Genomic DNA, 24,721 nt, shown 5'->3' on the forward strand with positions numbered 1-24,721 from the left:
TGCAGATTGAGACATCCGATTAACTTAGAAATAAGCAGCAATTTTTAAATGAGCTAAATCTCGGCTTCTAGATGATATAAAAAGAAATAAGTGAGATTGGTCTTTCTAAAAATTTCTCGAATACTGACTAAGAAACTTTTCATGCTAGAGAACGTTTTACAAGATAGTGGCAGACAATATTTACGAAATATTTTTGAAGTGAATTTATATTTTTACTGAATCCATCGTTTCATCCTTGGCAAGTTATTAGGCGATTTATCTCTGACATGCTATTAATAGTATCCGGAAATTGACGTTAGATGCGTTTTGTAGTACCGATTGACGCAAAAATGTGACATAGAGTAATCACATTCCACATTTAAATTATTCCATTAATGAGTTCTCGCGTTTACATGTTTCTGAAGAAACAGACCACCAGACGGTCAAATCTTCTTTAGATTTGGCTCAAAATTCGGTAGGTATTAACAACGTATGTATTAAATATGCATACTAAATTTTATCTTTCTAGCTGTCTTAGTTTTGTAGTTGTCTTGTTTATATTCGAATAATCAGACAGACGGACATTTTTCTCTTGACAGAGCTGGACAGACGGACCTCTGAACAGACTTTGTTCAAAATTTGATAAAAATCTGAAAATTTGCTGTCAAAACCATATACCGAATTTCATCCGTCTAGTTCAAATAATTTTTAAGTTATCTTTGTGACTGACAGACAGACAGACGGGTATTTTCCAAAATGAGATTTTCGGACTTAGGGACGTCTAAAATATAGATATTCATCGAAATCTAGAGTTCGGAGTTTTTGACGATTACTATACTTTCTCTATACTATGTGTACGGGAAAGTAAAAATGGCAACAAATAAGCTAAAAACTGCATCTTACTTCGTCTTCCGGTTAACTTAGCAGTAAGTAGCAATCATTAAATTATCTATATCTCGGCTTCTAGAGGGTATGAAATGAAAAAAAAAAAAAGATGTTTTTGGAATGGAAAATGTTAGAATTAAAAATCTTTTTCAAAATGGTTTATTTTGTCACGCATGGTCAATACATGCCCTTTTCAACGTTGGAAATTGGAAATTTCATTCTAAATGCATGGTCTTCCTCATATCTTAATTGCTAATAATTGTTTCAATTATAATGGAGTACAAGGCATTTCAATATAAAGGAAGGCTTATAAATTACTTTCCTCGATTAGTAAAACATTTATTCCTAAATTCAGAAGTTCCATTTGGTAGGTTTCGTTGCGAAGTAAGTGATTTTTCTCCATTAAGTGCCATAAAATGATATTATCATGCCATAAACTTTTTCCAATACAAGGTCAACTGCATCAATGTCTCATTTGATTGACATTTATGACAGAACATCGGTTATGCAACGAGACAAACGCCTGGTAATGAATGTTTTGGTTTGGAACTTGTGAAGGAAGGCATTTAAAAAAATTATCTTCATCTGGGAACGTGACATTGACGAATGGTGTTTACAAAAATGTGCCAGCAAAGTAAATTCAGGACGCGTTTTGATATCTATATATTGTCCTTAATTTCCTCTGTAGATAAGTCTAACTTATATACTGGAACCGTAGTATTATCTCTTTAACACTACTTGGTAGTTCTTTCTCCAGATGATAAATCTATTTAAAAGTGACAATATTGTAAAAGAGTAGATAAATAAAAACCAATATGATCTTAAATTTAAATATGTTCCTACAAAATGCAGGGATTTTTTTTTAAATATTCATATAGCTTATGTAGCTGTAGTTGTCCAAAATTTCTTCATGGGCCTACATATTTTATGTATCAAAACTTGTCACTTACTTTTTTCAACAAGTAGAAAATTCACATTAAAAAGTTTGTGCGGCCTCCAATGTGATAAAGTGTAACTACATTTCTTGAAAACAGCATTCTCACAGGTCCTCAGATTCACTCACTCATGGAGTTACAACACGTTTCCGTATAGCCTGAAGCCTTTGCCCTACCCGATCATCTATTTCTTCTGCTTGTAAAAAGATTTACTTTCTTTCCCTTCCTTTATATTTGATTGATGATTTTCGGTTTTACTTTGGGCATTGTTAAATTGCTACACCTCAGTTTTTGCTACTCCAAATTCAATAATATTCTCATTTATAATACAAATCAACACATATTTTAGAAGAAGACATTTGTTTTTTGAAAATTAATTTTATATATCTTACATGTGCCGAAAACAAATATGACATTAGTTTTTGCCCTTTACCTCTTGTTTGTTAGATATGACAGAAGAATTATTTGAACTACTATATTAAGCCAATTTATATTCTTTAATAAATCATGTAAAAGTGTTTAAATGAATTAAAGAAACACAGCAACACTCTTGTAAAAAAGTAACATATTACTTATAAATGAAAATAATCAAATAAAAACAAAAGAAAAAGTGGTTTCACTACAAAAGCCATTTTTGTTTGACGTCATAAAATGAATTTTGGTTACGTTATCGTTTTACAAATTCCAGAAGTGATTACTGTCATGTAAGTATTCTAATTTTCCTTTTATTGATTCTCCATTATTTTTAAGTCCAGATGGAATTATTTATCATTTTCCATTCATATTCGTAGTATATAACCAAGACTTTTAGGGAAATTATCTAAATGGCTGTAAGAGCAATGAATATGCTTACATTACATCAAAAATTTCTAGAGTTGCACAACGAAAAAAAAAATCAGCCTTATGGTAGCCCATAAAGTTCTAAATAAAATGAAAAAAAAACATACACATTTTGATATATTTCATTTATGGAATCCATGGAATGAAGATATTTTATGAATTGCTTGATTTGATGGCGAAAATTCGAGTTTTTTTTCTATTTATTCTAGAATATGCTTCCTCGCCCTATTACCCAAATTAAGAGTTATTTTAGTCAGGTTTAGTTTAGTTTAGTTATATTAACATCCCGTTTAAAGAAACACTAGGGGTATTTTGGGATGGACCTCGTCAATTTGAACCGCGGTCAGATGACAACGATACCTGAGTTGGCACCCCCGCTCTCCACACCACACCAGCGGGAGGACGTTTGGCCTGACGGATGTAGCGTGCAACAGACCGCCTTACACGGTGCTTCGGTGGAATCGGGTACCGAACCTGAAACCCTACGACTCACAAGCCGAGACCTTCCCACCAGGTCACTGCGACTCTATTTTAGTCAGGAGCTTACATGAAAAACTGTTTCAACAACTCAGTTTTATATGAAAAAGATCAAAGATGATTTTGCATCATCCAACTTAAGTTATGCGAAATGAGATTTCTTTCTTTGCCAGTCATGCCCTGTTGGGGAGGTCAAAGATTTCTTTTACAATGATTTGTTCGGTTCTATTATTTCATAGGCATAAGTAGCAAGCAACTTCATGTGGAACCCTTGTTACCCAAGGACTAAGTAATTCACTTTATTTCAATCCACAGAAATACCTATCGAAGTTCCTAAACTCAACTTCCACAATGACAAAAATTAAAGTATAATATTGTTTTTTGAAAATATTGTTTTTCTTGTTATTTAAAGGACTTTCTAAAGAGAACAAATGAAAATATATATATTTTTTATTCATATGTTTAATTATTCGAAGAATATTTAAAATCCTAGATATTTTATTATTTTGCTATGCTGAATCTCAACCAGAGGGAGTGTTTACTCTCCTTGAGACTTTCTCGCATATCTCCAATATTGATCCTACCCCCAAGGCCACGAATGCCTTATATGATATTGGCAAAGAACAGTTAGGAAATATGAATAGTTTCGGTGTGAATTCAGCAGCTTCATAAATTTGTCTTGCAAATATATCACCAGATTTCCTGTGAATGGATTTTCAAAATTTCATATAAATATACAATGTATTATTAAAGTCCGTATAACAAATGGACTTTCAAATAGAGTGAAATTTCACTAGTCGAGTTGAAACCGTTTTTAAACGAACAGATAAGCAAAGTTAGTGCCAGAATGTGTTTTTTAAACTCAGATATATCCGAAACGTGGAGATTCTGCGAATTCTCAAGTTTGAATATTTTTGACGATTACGTTAAGTAAAATCTTATTTAACGAGCACGAGAAACAAAATGTAAAAAATTAACTTATTTAAACGAGCGATGTTTTGCAGAACGAGTGCTAAGGAGACACCATGACGTCACATGCTGGCCTGGCTTATATCAGTTTGTGTTGAGCACATGTTTAAAGAGAATCCTTATATTTACATGAAAGAAATTCCGGTCGGATCGAAACCGAAATCCATCGGAAGCGACTCTAATGAGTTTGAATAAGTGCTTAATCGACAAGATTGTGTCCCTGCCAAGATTATGGGGCTAGTGGTAAAAAGCAAGAACATCGATGAGCAATATAGCCAAAATCATCGAAAGAGCTTATAGAACTGCATTCTGTGCCACAGTAAAAAGCTATGGAGGAGATTTGGTCAGGAGAGGAAAACAATATGAGATGCAACATAGCAACAATTTTTCAATGAAATAAGAGATGCTGGAAACATGGGAAATTATTACAATTTAGGATGAGAAATAAATTAATAGCTATGCGCGTTCAAATTCATTTAACGATAATGCCGTGTCTCATTTTCTCCAAATTTTGAAGCATATCCAAACAGAAATATATTTATACAACTTTCTTGCGGAAAAAGCATGCATTATATATATATATATATATATATATATATATATATATATATATATATATATATACACATTAAATTATATTATTATAAATTTGCTCCGATATTTTTTTCAGCAATGGAATGCATTGTCCTATTTTTACATGGAATCCTACGGAAAAAATTGAATTATGTATGAAAAATTTTGTTTATTATGTGTTGATGACGTCGTGTCCGCGTTACCACGGAAAGGGGGTGCAGTAGCTTCTGAAGGTAAAGACCCCTGAGCACCTGAGGGCAGAAGTCTGACTTCTAGCTCATATGAAGATGACACACACACACATTCGCTTGCACAACCCCTTTTTACAGGGGGGCACATTCAGAAACCTCACAGATAGAGCACAGGTGAAGAACAGCCATGCCCGAACCGGGATTTGAACCCGGGAACCCAGATCACGGGAAGATGCGCTACCCTTATGCAAGGACGCTGGCTTATTATGTGTTTCGCTTTACAAATATTTTCGATAAGAGAGATCCCCCTGTACTTCCTTTACACTTCTTATACGATAAAGTAAAATAGATAGCTGATATATAGAAAAATTTTTTAATATTTGAAATCAGCTTACTAATTTCAGTCAAAAATCAGTTAAAATATTCTTTACATAAAATTTGTTGTTGTTGTCCTGTTTACTAAAGTAGGAAATTCTAATAAACATCAGTATTAAAATTAATTTACCTTCGCTAAATTAATTTTTATATCACCCATTTTTCTTTTATCTTATACATATTTAAGTTCAGATTAAAGCAACTGACAGTAACATAAAATTCTAATTTTGGTTTTCTATATCCAAAATTGCAGAAAACTTTTACTTTAGCTTATCAATTTCTGATATGCAAAAAAATCATTTTTCAGTTTAAATTTAAGCTTTTAAGTAATACATTTAAAAATACATTCCGCATTAGCATATTTTTATTTACAAATTATCTTTTTTTATCATTGTCCTAGATCTCAGTCCTGGTCAGCATTTTAAATTTCTCTATTCTAAACCGGTCCGTAATCCATTCGTAGCTCCTGACTTGTCTAATTTATTTATTACGCTTTTTAAATAAGCACGTGCATGGGCAGATATGGTACGGGGTATAATTTTCTAATGGTCACTCTACTTTATTTTTCAACTATTTCTTGTAACTTCCTTATTTCGCCGCTAGGTGTGTCATAACTTGGCCCAATAAATTCAGCATAGTCACTGTACTATAAGTAGACGTTACTTCCCTATCTATACAAGCTGCTACTTTTAATTCGCAGGGTTAAAAGGACTGTATTGATCATCCTTTATATATAAATAATTACATATTAAACAGTGTTTTAGATAATTTTGTTACACATTTAAAGTTGCAGTAAAAGCCTTTTTTCAAACAATTTATTTATGTACTTTATAAAGTTTCTGCAAAGATTTGCATCATCTGATTCAATTACGTTTAATAATAAGTCTTTAATAATTAAACATAACAATGTAAATTCTGCGATATTTTAACGTGTAATTTTCAATCATTCAGGCCGTCACCCAAAATTTGTTTTGATAGGCAGAGGAAAAATAATTTATGAAGTGGGATAACTAGAAGCGTTGCAACTGGTCTCGAGAAACGTAAACAAACTGTTTTTTGAAAAGAATAATTTAGAAATAATTCATTAAAATTACAGCTTAAATCAAATGATTAAATCGATTCTTTAACCAGCTGTCGTATACATGCGGACGATCCATTTTCTGATCACTCGTTATATATTGTAAAAGTCTTTTTGATAAGAATATTAATATTTGTATTAATAAGTACAAAAGGTTCTTTAGATTATATTGTATACAATACATAAAAATTGCATCCAAAAGGTAATTTATTTATTGTAGAGTTCTTAAAAAATGACAAATATCCGTTGAAAAAAATGGTTTCCCATTGTTTGAAAGATGACTTCCTCATTAATAAATTTCTAACAGACAGAAAATGAAAAAAAGATGTTAAACACCTCTAGTTCGTGGTCTTCCATTCGTATTTTCTTAAATAACTGTTTTTGAGATAAAGTGATGATAAAATTTAAACATAATTTTCGTAGAAAATGAATTGACATCAAAGATATCTATTCCACAAACAATGCCTCATTTAGAAACAGAGAGAAACTGCTTTAATTCTGAAAGTGCGATATTATTATGATTCTATAACTTTAATATCTCATTAATTAGCTTTCAAATACGAAGAACTAATGTTTTTTTGTGTGTGTTTTATGACACTGCAATCTTTAGATGAAATTATGAGTTTAATACAAATTTGATTTAATACATGCCTCCCGTACTACATCTCGATGTACGCAAATGGTTTCTTATTTTCCTATCTAGCCTAGAATATGTTAAAAAATGTTGAGATAAGCAGTTGTCTCCTATAATTTTCATGCATAGTCCTTAAAAAAGGTGTTTTATCCATCCTTTAAATAAAACCCATAAACATTTGTGAAGGCAGTGGGTGTCATAAGAACTCAAAATTTTATTTTTAGAGTCCAACACATGAGTGTTTTCTAGCGAGATCAGCAGAAAGTATAGTGAAGAAAGCCGAGTATGTCTTTTGAAAGTCTATCTTTAACTAATTGAAACAGAAATTTAGGTCATATACCAAATTCATTTTATTTTGATATATGACCTTGTATATCTACTTGATTTTATTTAGATACATTAGGTTTTTAAAAAACTATATATTTTTTTATTGTTGTGTTTATGAACTGTTTTAATTTATAGTCACCCATCCCATTACCACAGAACTACGCCGTATAAACATGGATTATTGTCACTGGCTGATGCGTTAATGAGTTGTCGTTTTTGTTGTTGTTGTATAGATCAATATTGTTGTATAGACCCAGAGATGGCCAACTCTTCAAAGGATTCAGTTAAAAATTTGACATGGATCTAATAGTAGCACTTTGTATTTAATTTTATTGATCTAACATTTGCCTTTTGTCATCATCATGTTCCCTAGAACTAGGACAGACAAACACATTTCCTGTGAATGAATTTCGGTCCAAAGTTTTTAGATATCTATAAATTTGATAAGACAGCATGTCGAACTTTATCTAACCAGCCCAAAATATTTTCGGGTTGCCGTGTTGATAAAAGTCAATTGGACATATTTCGAAAAATCTATTTTTTTGATTCAGGGTGGTTTGAAAGATAGATACATTCTTTTAGTTTACTCCACACATAAAAAAGTAAAAACTGTTTATTTTTTTCATATTTCTTATGAAATTATCTGAAAGTAATGCTGGATAAGAATGATTAATTATGATTGGACATTGATAAGAATGATATTAATGAATTGTCGAAATGAGCAATGAGCTAACCATTAGTGACAGGCATGCGTCAACAAATTGTTGCTGTAGAAGTGGGCACCTTAGACTCAGATAACCAAAAAAAAAAATGAACATGAACTGTAAGCATTCTGAAGGTCTCTGCTCAGGAAATGATAAAAAATTTCGGAGATAATACATTGTAACATTGAAAATATTGTTGACTAATTTATGGAGTGAAATATTTTTTTTTAATATTTTATGGAGCCATCGATATCGAAATGAATCCCTTTTGTGTAATGTTTTCATTTTAATATGCACTTTTTTACATACTAGATGGCAAGCGGCGCGTTGCTGCAGCAGAAGAAACCATTTTAGAAATATCGTTTGAAATATGAAATAGTTATCTTGTTTCATTAGAAAACGATAGAAATAATGTTAGCTATTTTCTTGTCGACAATGAATACACTTACTGAAATTGAATGATACATAAAGGAGGATATAAATAATATTTATTTTATTTTTTTTTGACTTCAGATATAATAATTGTACTATGCCTAGAATCTTCGCGCACTTTTAAGCAATAAGTTGTGAAAGTTTTAACGAAATCAGATGAAGAGTCCAGCGCATAAAATACGAACAAACGAACAATTATATTTTTACATTTGATATGAAAATTATATTGTTATATAATTTTATTCCAAGCAGATAGACCCTTCCTAGCCTTTGGAAATTCTATTTTAGTACAGATTCTTCTATTTTATATGAGTATTGTTCATTCTCTTTTAATGCTACAAATCTATACAGCAGTTTTTTTTCTCTAGAGCAGAGTTTTTGAATAACCTTTTAAAATGTGAACATGCACCTTTTTAATGAACCATAATGTTTGCATATACCTTATGGTTGGCGCTGTATAATCAGAAATGGTTTCAGCGCTAGTAAACTCCATCAAACTCAAACCCTAGCCTTTGGTTTTAATGAAATAAAATTCGCATTTATTTATAAGCAAAGTTGCACATTTATATAGGAGATTTCGAATTATGCTTTTCAGGATTCACCAATCGCCTAACTTCGGAATATTACTATTGTTATTTTCAAGATGAATATGGGGAAAGAGAGAATATGGTTATATTAATTGAAACAATCCCCCCTCCCCCCCCGTTATATTTAATCCCTTGCGTGCTATTTATCGCGATGAAATCTTAGCCCAACCGAAAGAAGAGTGCATTAAATGAGTCACACTGAAATGCAAAAGCAGTTGCAATACGAATTGAAATGCGAATACATATTGTTAAGCACAATACTTCGATATTCTTGTGAACTTCAAAATAAATTTTTGTATGCAATATAATAAAGCAAACACTATATCTCAACTAATAATATCGATGAATCTGTGTACGTATCTTATCACTCTATAGACCAGACCGTTTGACCTAAAGTACCAAATCAGGCACTTATATGCTTTGGAGGGTGGAAATGTGCATTTCATACCGATTTTTGAATTTTTTATTGGTATTTTAACTATTTGAAAATAAAACAGGATTTTGACATTTTTCTAGTACAATTTTCGAAGATATTACAGCACAAAAACAATTTTTACAACTTTTCAAAATTTTAAAATTTGTCTTTTCAGTGATTCTAATTGAATAGTAAGGTAAATTTTCCTGAATTTTGGCAATTTTTTTTTTTTTTTTTTTTGCTTAATTTCTCAACAACAGATTGCATTGTTACTATGAAATTCAACCCGTTTTCATTATTTCATCCAATATTGAATTACGTGCTTTTCTTCCATTGTTGAAAACCGAAGAAGCATTATTCTTTTAATTATCTGCGCAGTTTAAGAGTTGAATTAAAAAGTGAAGTTACAATATCGTGAAAGCTGAGAAGACATATGAATCGGGAAGTTGCGTTTTTGATAGGATAATGACGTCATATAACTATTTTTCTTTGCAAAAGTCCATATACTCAGTGAACAAAATATTTGCAGGACAATTAAAATTACACAACTTTAATGAATGTCGATTTGGAGGAATTATTGATATAAAAATATATATAAATTGTTTAAATGAAATGAAATATAATCGACATCCCGGGCTAACAAATTAGTTGACAAATACGATTAGTGAATAAAAAAATAAAATTTTTAATATGGGAATCATTTATTAGAGCGTATTTATGCCAAGAAACTATAATGCAACTATAATAATATAAATTGACCCTTGTATGATTTAAAAAGATTTTAAATAATGAGAACATTACGCAAACCAACATTTGACACATTGCCTGATAGTTTTCCCATGAATTTAAACACTTGGCATTTCCTACTTTGGGTTTGAATACAGCCCGCATTTATTTCCACGAGTGTGACTCGTGCTATTCATGATTAGACCAAAGTGTGGGCAGTTAGTTAACAAATGAACTCTTTTTATACACTGCATGTGAGAAACATTTCTTTTTTCGGTAAGAAAGTAATAGGACTATATGAAATAGACTTTACAATCGATGATTGGTGGATATTAATCCACAGACCGTATAAGACATATTACTAATGAAGATTAAACATAAAGCAATGAATCTAAATTCATAAATAGCACCCTCGGTTGGATGTACATTTCTTTTCCTTTATCAGTAAATCCATTTAGGTGAAGCGATCTGCAGTGGGCACGTGATAACCTAAGTACTCACGTAGTTATCTACATCCTCCAACAGATATTGTACAGTAAAAAAGAAATGAAAACTGTAATAGGCCATTGCATTTCATTTCTGTTAAAAGAAGAGTTACTTTGGAAAATGAGATAACTTATAATACTGGAAAGTCTTATGAAGTTAACGATATGTCACGTTTTTTCCCTGAGGTCATTAAAGAAAGCAAGTTTCTTAGAAATGAGAGGCAATTTTTGATGTTCAGTCCGCTGTCAATTGTTAAGAAAAGTATTTTGTTCAAAGTTTTTCTTTTTTCTGTACCAATGGAAGATAAAAGCCTCTTACAGCTGAAAGGGGATGAATATCGAAACTAGATTAAGATTTGCAAATCATTGAAATTTGTATCTCCTTGGAAATGCCTTGATGAAAGTTATTTTATAAAGTTTGTTCATTTTTGATATGATTTATGATAAAATTTTAAATTTTGTATATCTCATAGTTGGAGATAATTAATCAAAATTTATTTTGATATGATTCCTGATAAAATTTTAAATTTTGTGTATCTCATTGTTGAAGATAATTAGTCAAAATTATTTTTTGATATTATTACTAATAAAATTTTAAATTTTCTGTATCTCATAATTGGAGATAATTAATCAAAATTATTTTTGACAGGATTCCTGACAAAATTTTAAATTTTGTTATCTCATTATTGGAGATAATTAATCAAAATTATTTTAAACGATATATTTAGATACAAATACATATTATTTTATTAAGTCAATTTTTTCATGCATTTTATTTTTTTAATATTTTGATATATCTTGAATAGTAAACATTAAAAATATTAATAACATTGATATTCATCAAAAATACAAGGATTTTCCAAAATGATTACAAACTTTGAATATTTAGTAAATTAGCACTTGATAATATTCCATAACACAAATTCATTCCGATGAAAATAAAATTTTGCGAATACATAGTGATCGAATTATTGGCTGTCATTGTACAAGATAGTCAACTATTGAAACTGCCGCAACTATTGAGTGTATCATTACATAATTTGAGGTTTATAAATTGGGTTTAAGAAGTTTATTGACCGTCGAAAATGCTGTGTTTGGCTGTTTTATGACCAGTATTTCCTGGGTCTAAAAGTGTGAGGTTTGTAAATGAAGGTATTATTTTTCAATACCTGATCTCAACACTAAGATATTAAAGGAAATTATACTAAACACTTCATATTTCAGATGGGCCGCGGTTGCCTGGTGGTAAGGTCTCGGCTTCGGAACCAGAGGGTTTCAGGTTCGAGACACGATTCCACCGACGAACCGTCGTGTAAGGGGGTCTGTTGCACGCTAAATCCGTCATGACCAAACGTTCTCCCGCTGGTCTGGTGTGGAGAAGGGGGTTCCTCCTCAGGTGTCGTTCTCGTCATCTGACCGCGGTTCAAAATGACGAGGTCCGTCCCAAAATAGCCCTAGTGTTGCTTCAAAACGGGACGTTAATATAACCAAACCAAACCAATCATATTTCAGATGATACTATTAAAATAAATCTATTTGGCTGATATCTTTTTAATATGTGTGCTTGATGGAGCGGGAAGATGAAACCAGTTCTATTTGTTCATGATGCCAAAATTTTATCGAAATAGGTTCTCAAATCTAAATTAAAAAGGACGTGTTCCATTCTGCTATAAATATATCAACAATTACCATAATATCTTTCTCCAATCCCATATATCATCAAATGAATAGCGCGAAACATTCACATCAAAAGCTTAATTAAATATTATTAGTTGCAATGTTATTGTAAGCAGAACGTCCAATTAAACATGATGCTGACAAATCACTTATCCATTTAACACCTGATAAGTTCTACAATCAAACTGCCTGTTTTGGCCCTCGACAGCTCAGTTTTTAGAAAATTCAATCACTATTCAATAGATGCATAGACGTCTCCGGCTCGACGGACCATGTTTTGGCCCTCGATAGCTCAGTTTTTAGAAAATTCAATCACATATAAATGAAACACAAACTCTTGGACTGTATTTCCATTGCTTTATTCTCAACACTCACAACATAGACTAAAAAGTTACATCATTTCACCACTCGGTGGCGCTAAAATAATAGTAGGCGGAGCGTTCTGCTGACTTATTGGCGTCAACACTGCCGATTGCCGAGCATATAAATAACTATGGTGACTAATTGAGTCATTATTTGCAAGGAAATATCGCTTCTGTGAGTGAAATCTCAATAAAAATGAATCATTACTGCTATCAAAATTATTATTCATTAAAACCATAAGACTTAGAACATCTGCAAATATTTACTTTGATTTGTGTTATTAATTTATCAATTATCATCCTAATATATTATTAAGATTATGATAGGGATTTTTGCTATACGCGTCGACTAGGCAAGGGAAACACAGCGATTTTTTAAAAAAGAATTTAGCGGTATTTTGTCCCTTCACTCGGAGTGTGGGAAAGTGAGGCTTTTAACCGATTCTGCAATTTTACAAAGTTTCTCTTGAATTAATTAAGTACATAAAGTGGAATTAGATCAGGAAATAAGCGAATATTTTAGAATGAAGTTACAGTGGGCTAAATTAAGATAAAACTTTGGAAATTAATTAAATTGAAATTAGAGTTTAATATATATATATATATATATATATATATATATATATATATATATATATATATATATATCGCGAAAGTTATAGGGTAGAGATGACTTAAAAGTTGCTTTTGAAATGAATTGGAGACATATAAGTAATAGATTTATTTTATTTCTTAAATTAAGCCCTGGTGAGTGAAAGGGTAAAAATAATCTTATTATTAATGAAATTATTCCTTGCTTTTAACACATTAACTGCCGAAAACGGGCCTGTGCATTACGGATAATATGTAATTGTACCATCCATCTATGTTATTAGATGCTACTTATAAGTTAAGCTAAACAGTTAAAAGATAGCAAAGAAGGTGTCATCTAATTAGATAGACGGCCCCGATCGTGGCTGTGAACGTGTTAAACAGATATGAACATAATTTTTGGTACAATGATAAAGTCTTACCATAATCCATTCATGTGCAGGAAATTGATAAGAATTAATATAACCAGCGGGATTGTTCACCTCAAAATTTTCACGCATACTCTTTAATAAAAGCTTTATCTCAAAGAACGCCTTGAATGCCATTGACAAGATACGAATACGATGACACAAGAGATACGAAATATTAACCTTTGGTGTGAATTTGCCATGTTTATTGATTGAATATTTGAGTTATTTGGCGATTAATCCCTGGCATGTGGTTAATATTATCCAAAAATCAAATTAATGATTTAGATGCGTTTATCCCAACCAATTGAAACCGAAGTTTGACACAAAACTGCACTTGTAGACACAAAATTCCATACCAAATTTGATATACTTAAGACAACGCGTCTTTACGTTATCGCGTTTTCATGCGTCTGAAAGTCCAGATCGAATGACGGGCCATCCCGTGTTGGATTTGGCTCAAAATTTGATAAGTATCTAGACAATAAATTAATTATGTATATCGAATTTTATCTGTCTCGGTGTCTTCGTTTTGTAGTTATCGTGTTAAATTATATTCGGACGGGCGTCTGGCCGTTGATATAAATCTACATATTTGGTATAAAGACCATATACCTAATTTCATAAAGCTCAAAGCGTTCTTGAGTTATTTTTTTCACAGACAGACAGACATATTACAAAAATATGTTTTTCTAACTCAGAGAGATCTAATACCTCGAGTTTTGTCAGCATCTGGAGTTCGAATTTTTTGACGATTACTAAACTTTATCCATACTACATATACAAGAAAGTAAAAATTAATATAGAAATAACAGGGTTCAACATTTCTCCTTTATTTACATTAATATATTAAGCAGTAAGTACTAAAGTACTAACTATATGTGCATGGATGTAGGTAGGAGATATATTATCAACTTTTGAGGTATGACGAAGACAAAATTTGAAGTACAATTAATATAATGTGGAATGTAAGATACGAGAATAGGAAATTGCGTAATATGTGCCATGCGTTATCGGACGAATTTATGCAAATTCAATATGTATTATTTAATTTGTAAATGTAGATGTTGCTAGAGACATAAAATTCTTTTTAACAGTTAACTTCACTGTCCATATATGCCCCATTATTTTTAGAAGTTGCTTGCATATGCCATAAAGAATGCTTGCATAAATTTTAAATATTAAAAATGACGTTTGTGCTTTCCACCCGTTTCTATTGGATTTGTCCATTGCGAAGAAGTAGATGAAAAAAATTATGTAATGAATAAATATGATTTATAATTTATAATAATATAATCCTGTAATGTTATATCGATGATTTTATGTCTTATTTTGCATTGATAATCAATATATTGATCGTACAGAACTTGCTGTTTTTTATCTGTATTTGCATGTTGATTTGTTTGATTTTGAATGGATTTCTTAATACAGTTGGGATTTACGTATCAGACATTTTTGTTTCCAACAGATTGTGTTCCCCTGTATGCAACAGTCCCCCTTCATTCTTGCCTGAAACTGCAGGGAAATTGCATTTCTATGTAAAAGTACATCGAAGACCAAGCTTCTCTCGGCAGCTTAGATAGGTAATGTTACTTGTACGTCAAGTTCATTGGTTAACACAATAATTACTTTGTATTATTGTGGTAGTATGTGGGTAGGGATTGCAATACCGGACCAAAATTTCAATACCGGTATTCGGTATTTTTTAAATCTTAATACCGGGATACCGGTTTTAATACCGGTATTGGAAATTTCAGAAAAATGAAGAAAACACAGGTGTTTTTTTGTTCTGTTTGCCAGTTTTGTTAGATAGTGTAAATATCACAAAAAATAATTTGTAACTTATAAATTATAACAGTATATAATCACAAAAAAGTAAAGAAACATCTTATTTATTTAAATCACAAAAAAAAGTGTAAATATCACTATTTAGTCTGTGGTACTATTATAAATTTTTGAAATGTTATCTTAAAAACATAAGGCATCAATTGTACTGTCATTAAGCCTGTAAAGTAATTTTGTGTAAAAATTACCAGCTGTTGAAAACGTTCTTTCGGCATCTACGCTAGTTGGTGGTACTGGTAGCAATGCGCGATATACTTTTTCCCAAGTCTCTAAATCCCTCATCTTCAAATAAATTGATTTCTCGTCGGATGGTTTTGGATATAGCTAATTTCTGTATTGTATTTTGTATTCTGTACTGTATTAAATTTTTTTATTTATCGCTAATTCTAATTTTTGTTCAAGTGACAATTCCTTTTCCCTATCAACAGTAGTAACGTCATAATCTTCGATAATTGAACCGAATTCTTCTGAATGTGGATAGGTTTGTGGGTAAAAAATTTTAAGAAAATTTACTCTAAACTTAATCAAATTTGAATTGGATCTTTTCTTTTTCATTTTTAAAATCATTATAATTATGTAAATACCATAAGACATTTTCTATTTCGGTATGCCTATCTTCTGTGCGATTTTTCAATGTAATATATAATTCTTCAGATAGTGATGTGTGCTATTCTTTCAGTGACTGCAACATGAAATTTATTGTTGCATTAGCTGTTGATAAATTAGAATCTCTCCGACATAATGCCTCAATAGTCAGTTTTATTCGAAGTAGAGCTGATATATTTCTGGATATTAAGTCGAATTCACTATCTGAAAAATTAATTTACAGGTTTAAGTCGATTATTGCTTTTGGATTGGATTTCTCAGTTTCAAAAATCGTTCCATCACTAGGAGTAAACTGTTCCAACGTGATTTAGAACCTAATATTAACATATATTCTGTTTTATTTTCAGAAAAATATATTTTATGATTATTTCCTTTTTATAGGGGAACGTTTAAATATCTGAACAATTTTTCTAACTTTATAAATTATAGGAAGCAATTCTTGGTAGGTTACTATTTCATCCTCATTAGCAATATCTTCTTCAACAATTACATTGTCATTATCTTCATTGTCAATATCACTCTCACTCTTACTCTTTTCAAAGTTGGAATCCGAAATTTCTATATCCAAAGTATTTGGATTCTTCTGTTCTTTATTTTTTTGGTATAATACATCTATTACTCCTAATTGAATTCCATGTGCATAGCACAACTACTGATTTGCACCAATCAACTTTCCAACTTTTTTCATAATTGTTACCCCGTCAGTCGTTATGGATACAATATTTTCTTTCAGGTATAATCCATGTTTCGCTAATTTAGATTTAAGTAATTAGCTAATTAATTTCCCCCGTTAGGGAGACAAAAACAAAAACGTATACTATTTTGCTATGTTCGCGATACCTGAACATATAGTGGAGACAATTTTAAAAATTTCTAGTAAATACCGAAAAACCGGTATTTAAACTTGTGAATACCGGTATTACAAAATTGTACAAATGGCTCAAAATACCGGTATTCGGTATCCCGGTATTCTGGTATTGCAATCCCTATATGTGGGTAATGGCATATAAACAATCTCACAAAATTTTGAGGTACCACTAGATTACAATCCTATGGCAACAATGAAAGTACCACAAAAATTTACAAGATGGCGCTTTGTGCCATTGTCAGCATGAGAGCAGATAGAAAAAGGCTAAAATAGTTAGTTATAAAAAAGGCTTTTTTTAGGGGGGAGTAAAATTGCGCTTTCTCAGCAAAAACACCTATATAGATAAAAAGGTAAAACCGTATCTGAATATAAAAGTTGATCCAAATTAGAGCCTTTCCGAAATACGCGAAATAAATTTATATACAATAATTACGTGCTTAAATTTATAAGACCAATGTATCAGGAATTTTGAAATCTATTATCAGACATATATATATATATAACGTATCAGATATTTTTATCTGTTTTCATATTTTATTTAATATTTCTTTGCGGGCTGTTCTATGATTTAACCCTTAACTGGGGAGGTGAAATTTTAGAACTTAACTGGAGAGGTGCGGTCTACAAGACCGCATTTCATTTACACTCAAAGTGAATTTTCTAATGAATATATTAGTATGAAAAACTGCCAATATATTTTGCAGATATTTTTCTTGATATATAGATATGTTTTAGAAATTATTCAAAATACATTATCATTGAAAAAAGTAATTGCGTTGGGACATATATTTTTTTCTCAAATTACATGTTGCAATGAATAATATTTTTGAAAAAACATATTACTTATTACTTTTTAAATCATATTTATTTTTACAGTATATGAAGGTATATAGAAGGCAATATAATATAAGATTCAACAATTATATGAAATATAAAAAAAATTGACAATGGGTAAAATTGGCCCTTTTTTATGGGCTTGTGCGACTTTCATAGCATGGTTTTCTAGGGCATTTTAAACATACAGGTTAAGAACTAGTATAAAAATCAACCTATAAATTATGTATGTATATCTGTTGGTATATTAATATATTTTATAAATTTTTCAAAATACATTATCACTAGAAAAATTAATTATGTTTGAACATATATATCAGAATCAGTTGAATGCGGACTTTCATCGAAAAACTCTTCTGTTCAATTATCCTTATCACTAAAATCACTTCCTGCTTCATTTAAAAGTGTCTGGAGCACTGCTTCATAATAGGATCAGTAAATTAGATGATATTTCGGGACCAAAGTTTTAGCGTCCTTTGCTAAGCCTCGTTTATCCCTGGGACACTAACAGGGACATGCGGTCTTAGAGACGGCGCTCGAAGAAATAACTGAATTTATTTTAAAATAATCCTCTGAAATCGATTCAAAAAGTGCACGTGTATTGAAAGTCACAAAACAATCCATTCAATTGAGTTAAAATGGAATAGAGGTGACCGAAAATCCATCGCTAGCGGTCTCACAGACCACACGTCCCCAGTTAAGGGTTAATTTGATAAATAAGAATTATGTGATCAATGTGTTATTTAACGGCCATCATAACGTATATTGATTATTTGTAACTAGGTTTTTATCATATTTATTTTCCACAGATTGTATCCCCCTGTACGTAAAAGATCTTGTCTGAAATTGAAGAGCTGTTGTCTCTCTATGGAAAATTTTCCCTTAATATTTAAATAAATGCTGTTCTAGAATATATGTACCTGTGCTATACTAATGACCCTTAGCTAATGATATAACCAGTCGATATGGAAAATCGAGCGTCCTAACGAATGTTAAAGACAAATAAAAGGGAGGAAACTAACTAGTTCACTAACGTTTTTTCTTACTGTCCTGTGTAAATAAGACAGATTCCAAGACATTTCTCATCTGTGTTCTGCATGAGCAACAAACTGTGTTAATTACAAATGGTGGCTGAGTAACCCACTGAAGTGTAAAAAGAAATATATCACATATAATTTCTTACACGACTTGCAAACAAAAATATGGAGTTATTTCTCTTCTGATCTTTTTCATTCTAGCCAATAAGTATCTGGGGAAAAGTTTTCAACAAGTAATTTTCGATGACTATAATTTCTTTTCCATAAATAGTTTTCTGGTTGACCAGTTCTCTTTCGAATATCTGAATCAAACCATTTATACCCTAATTCTTGTGAATTGCCTCACCACATAAAGTTGAAAACACAGCTATACATACTTCGGAAAACTGGGCATTTCTTTGAGCAAATTTCAGATTGTTGGAATATCACTAATATATTTCTGAACATCTTGCGCAATTCCAGTGGTTTAATATTTATGTTGTAAATACAAGGTAAAAATTAAAGGATATTGTAAATACAGGAATATTATTATACTGTAAATACAAGAAAATTATTATATTGTAAATACAATATAATGTAAATATTATTATATTGTAAATATAAGAAGTACTCACTTATACATTATCCAGCACACAACACACAGTATCAGGAGGAGAAAGAACAATACGCCAGATATGATTTCTCGAATAAGATCTGTAAAAAACAAATTGAATCGATTTATCTTTAATACAAGCTATAAAATTCAAAGATTAATATTATTTATATTAATATAAACTTATCAGCTAAATTTTTAATAGTTGACTGATTTTAAGTTATTAAAATGGAAAAATATAAAAATGTTGCTACTGCTGGGATCTATGAATTTTTGAAATTTAAACTGTTAGCAGAAGTTCATATTGACAGCAAGCGAAAAGGTACGCAACATATCATTTCAACTTATTAAATAATTCTGAATATAATTTTTTTCATATTTTATTTGAATATTCATATTTTATTAAATAATTCTGATTCGCTTTAGAAAACAGCATTCTATATTTTGCTTCATGAAACTTTTCTTAGAACGAATATTGTTTAAACTTATGAATGTCTTTGTATTGTCACCTAAATGGAATTAATGGCCCTAAACGGTGGAAAATACGAGAAAAAAGTCAATTAGAAAGAAGTTATAGATCATTCTCGATTTAGTAGGGAAAGTTATTTTGCACGCATTAATATTCAAAACAGAATACAAAAAATGAATATCTGTTTGGTCACAGGAGTCACTTTCCTGTCTTCAGGACCATTTATTTATACTGTTCAAAATATTCTTCGTTAGCCATGATACATATTTGCATTCTGAATAAATTTCTTGTTGCATATTATGTAACATGGTAGTCATACGTTGACACAAGTATCAATAATACGCAGCCGAATGTTGGCGGAGAGGGTAGTATATACATGCCTTTTTATATATCTCCATAAGAAAAAATCCCATGATGTCAAGTCAGGTGAACACGCGGGTCACTTCACAGAACCACTATACCCAATGATTTGATTTTGGAATGTCTCCATTAAGTACTGCTTAACGTTTAAAATTTTATGCGGAGAGGCACCGTCATATTGAAGCAATGGCTTTAAAATTGGCGTAATGGTAGAATCTCAAAACAATTGGTTATTACATGCCGCAGAAGTTCCATTTACTTCTGCCCATTAATTCCCCCTGTAAAATACTGATCCAATGAGCCTGCACCAAATATTTAGCCACGATAATCATTTACACCAATAACATTTTTTTTCAATTAATAGGCCTCATCCGGTCTTGTATTTATTTCATAAAATGACTTTTCTCGCGTTTCGAGACGCCATAATGTTGAAAACGGAAATACAAATGTTTATTTTTTTACATTCTCTTTTGAGTTTTAATGTAAGCAAAGTATCTTTGCGTACAAAATCGAGAATACTCTGTAACTTTCTAATTGGATTTTTTTCTAAGATCTTTTATTGTTTACGAGATAGAAACACTAGTTCCAAAATTTGACGATAGATAGCGTTGTAAGTTGACTCACTGTGCGCATAGTCTTTTTAATATTCCAGACACCAGTTTTATGATCTACGATGTTTAGAAGTTAAGGGGGAAATGTAACGAATATAAGTGGTAGCCTTGTGTAGTACCGTAGCAATAATTAGATGATGTAATAATTTTATAAGGATTGGAATAACAGTTATATACGAATTACGTTATATATAAATTATGTAAGGATAAGATGATATGGTAGTTCATAGTTTCTACGGGATATTCCAGATAAATTATCATTGATTATAAAAAGAACATCATTTAATTTTTAAAGAATATATCTCATGTACTATATATTTTTTTTACTCTAGATTCCCTTATTGGTGAATTATTTGTATATTTAAGCAATGAAAATAGTATTTCTTTGGAAATATATATTATTCCAAAGAGACATTTGAAAAATTTTAGCATTTAGTATCACAGAAAAAAAAACTTACATATTAATTTTTAAGAATTATAACAAACCTGCCCCTATTAGCACAAAATGTAGCACGATATCGACACGATGTTGTGGAACAATCTGGCAACCGGCCAGTATCGTGTAAATATCGAAACAATGTCGTTGGATATTTCATGCTAATAGGAGTACATATTTCTGAAATTTCCAGGCACTAAAAAGAATCCTAAGATTCACATATGTATAATAAAGCACCTCCTTACTTCCCAGAAGGCAAAGGGTTAAGATACCATGAGGCAAGTTATTATACAAGCGGGATTGTCAATGATATGACCCCTTTGGTATCTCGTGATTCTTAATTGTTACAGTAATTGTACCACTGATATTTTGGTTTTCATTTCTCATAACATGATAAATACTATTTCATTGTAACGCTTAAAAGATGTTAATTTTCTTTTTTTTATTTTCATATTATAATAAATGTAAATTATTAAAGGTAAGTTAAGGATCATGGCTTATTATAAAGTAGTATATACTTTCCTTTGAAATATTAATCAATGAAACAGTTGAATTAATAATAAATATTTGAATTTATGAAATGAATAACTATGAGAATTAGTATAATATTTTAGTCTTTCTGCTGGGTGTACCACACGTCCAGAATGGATAGTCATATATTTAGTAGCCATTAATATTATAATTTGCATTTAATATTATATTTACATAAAGTATTCTTAAATATTTTTATATATTGCATACATGTGATGATGATGATGTCGTGTCCGCGTTACCACGGAAAGGGGGTGCAGTAGCTTCTGAGGGTAAAGACCCCTGAGCACCCGAGGGCAGAAGGCTGACTTCTAGCTCATATGAAGATGAAACTCACATTCGCTTGCACAACCCCATTTTATAGGGGGGGGGCACATTCACACACCTCACAGATAGAACACAGACAAAAAACAACCATGCCCGAACTGAGACTCGAACCCGGGATGCCCAGATCATGGGGAAGACGCGCTACCCCTATGCCGGGATGCCAGCATGTCATTACTTGTAAATAAAGAATAATTTTTGTTAGGAGAGGTCTTGGTATTCGATGTATGTTTCTTTTTATTTTTCTAAGATAACCCAATGGTTCCATTCTAAGAAGACGTTGAGATGAAAATAAAGAAATTAAGGAATGAGTATAGTATTAAAAAATAGTTGAGCGGGAGGAGGTAATTATTTAAGTGAAGTATTTCACCAATTGAGAAGAGCCAATTGGTGATCCAGTCTTGCAATTTTGCATCCTTTTAAAATTAACTTAGCTACTTGTACGTAGCAAGCAGATTATGCATTCGTATTTAAGATCCGACGCTTTATGCCCTATTTCCTATTCCCGTGTGAATTAATGAAAAGTATGTGATTTGTATTGCGGAACATTATCCAACTCCCAGATATCTGGTATAAAGTGAGTGGCAAAGCTGTATTTCAAACAATTATAAACAGCATCAAAACTAAGATGTTTGAACCGTTTAAAGTCAAAATATCCAGAATTGCTATAAATGAATAAAAAGTAGGTATTACCTGTAAATTCAATCGGCTAATCTTTGATATACAGTCATTTGGTTAATAATTTTTCGGTGGCGCTTTGTTTAGGGTTACATTGCCGCCATTATTTTTGTTTCTTTACTAATGTTTGTTCTTTGTCGCTCCTCTACTATTGCTACGTTTTCGTGTTTATCCGATTTCGATATATTTTCAAATATTTATATCTGCTTCTTTTAAAATGGAATCATTAAAGTATATTGCTAAATACCAGTTCATGCTGGCTGAGATTACGGAGTTGCCGAAAACACGACACAGCGCGTTAAGTAAAGGCGTTAATTCTACAAGGTTGTTCTTTGCCTTTTGGTCTACCAAAAAAACGTTTTGTGCTGGATTTTTTACAATAAAGTGTCCTCGTTAAAAGGAATATGATTTGCGAACGATGGGGATGTCAAATGACAATGCAGAAGTAAGCATCTACTTCTGCATACTTCTCCATTTTGCTGCATTTCTTTTCTATATTTCCATTAATTTACTGCAGCGTTCATCGGAACCTTATGATTGGAAATGCTATTGCTGCCGTTCACGCCACATTCTGCCATTTCGCTACAATTTGGCGATAAACTATTTTTTTGACGAAAATGATTGTATATCAAAGCCGTCCCATTCAATCAGATTCGTAGTGACTTTTTGTTAGGGAAAGTGAGCTTCATCAACAAAAGTTCTGCATTGGGGGAACTAGAAATGTATGTTGAGACACGGAGTTGTACTGAATAAAGTGTACTATATGTTTTGACATCTCGTACCGAAAAAGGATTTCGTGTCCAAGATGTAAACATATATTTAGGTTATGATAGGTCATGTTGTGTTAATTTAATAAAAGACAAATGCTTTGAATCTTTTATAGATAACAAAAATATAAAGAAATGGGAATGCCATCTCCAACGGCTGATTTTTTAGTATATGTCGTCAAAAATTTGAAGCCATGTGTATTTTGTGTTAAAGCTCACAATCCTCAAGAGCTCTTAAAAATATATTTTGAAGAAAAGCCTGTCATTAAAGAAAACATATGTTTAAAGGTCAACCACATTTGTCAGCAAAAGAAATGGATTATAATGTGAACTGAAATATCTAATAGCGTAAAGACTTAATCTAGGTTAGAACTCACCTTCAGTGACGAAAATATAGCATTGGCAAATCAAAGTCAACCTGAAATCTCCTTTTACAAACATTGTTGGTACATTAAGTAGGGTGAGAAAGCGAAACTGTTAGAGTGTTATTCGATGCAGGATCTTAGATATTATATTATCTTGAAGCCTACAGTTAACCAAATGAAAACTATTGCGAAACTACGTAAAAGTTAAAGGAAGTAGTGACTAGTTAAAATCAGCGAATAGTTTATAGAGAAATTATTCTTGTGAAAAATTATGCAAGTTTTGAATCAGAAGTCATTTGTAAATTCATTCCTTGTATGCAAGAGCCACTGTTTATGAAAATAAAGGTATCTAACTCACCGAGGTCGGCAAAGACTCAATGCCGATAGGACTGTTGATAGGAGCCAATTATGCTGGAAACCTTTTTCCAGGAAATATGTATCACTTGTATGTTGGTCTTGTTGTTGTAGAAACCGTCTTGGTTGATATAATACGTTAAAACTGAAGGCTGATATCGATATCATATTTTCAAGATTTCAGTTCAAAATTATGACATATCAAATTTATGGAAATTAGTAGTCATTGGAATTTCAAATGTGCGTGAAATGTATACTTTAAAAGGATTGGAAAAAAAGGGCACCTTTCATTGCTTTTCCAAAAATATAAACATTAGAAAAGATGAAGATACGAGGCTGAACTGCCTGGATATGAAAGCTAGATATACTATCTAGCATCAGAGATATCCCTGGAA

General features: G+C 31.3%; 1 protein-coding gene across 2 annotated transcripts in view; it reads right to left on the reverse strand.

The window, feature by feature from the left end:
* LOC129984157 (receptor-type guanylate cyclase Gyc76C-like) overlaps positions 1-24,721 on the reverse strand; it is a 554,740-nt gene that overhangs the window by 108,796 nt on the left and 421,223 nt on the right. For both annotated transcript variants that reach the window (XM_056093958.1, XM_056093959.1), the window contains one exon: positions 19,454-19,532. In XM_056093958.1, coding sequence (XP_055949933.1) covers positions 19,454-19,532 — 79 coding nt within the window. The remainder of the gene's footprint in view (positions 1-19,453; positions 19,533-24,721) is intronic.

This window comes from Argiope bruennichi, chromosome 9, assembly GCF_947563725.1.
Source record: "Argiope bruennichi chromosome 9, qqArgBrue1.1, whole genome shotgun sequence".
NCBI lineage: Eukaryota > Metazoa > Arthropoda > Arachnida > Araneae > Araneidae > Argiope > Argiope bruennichi.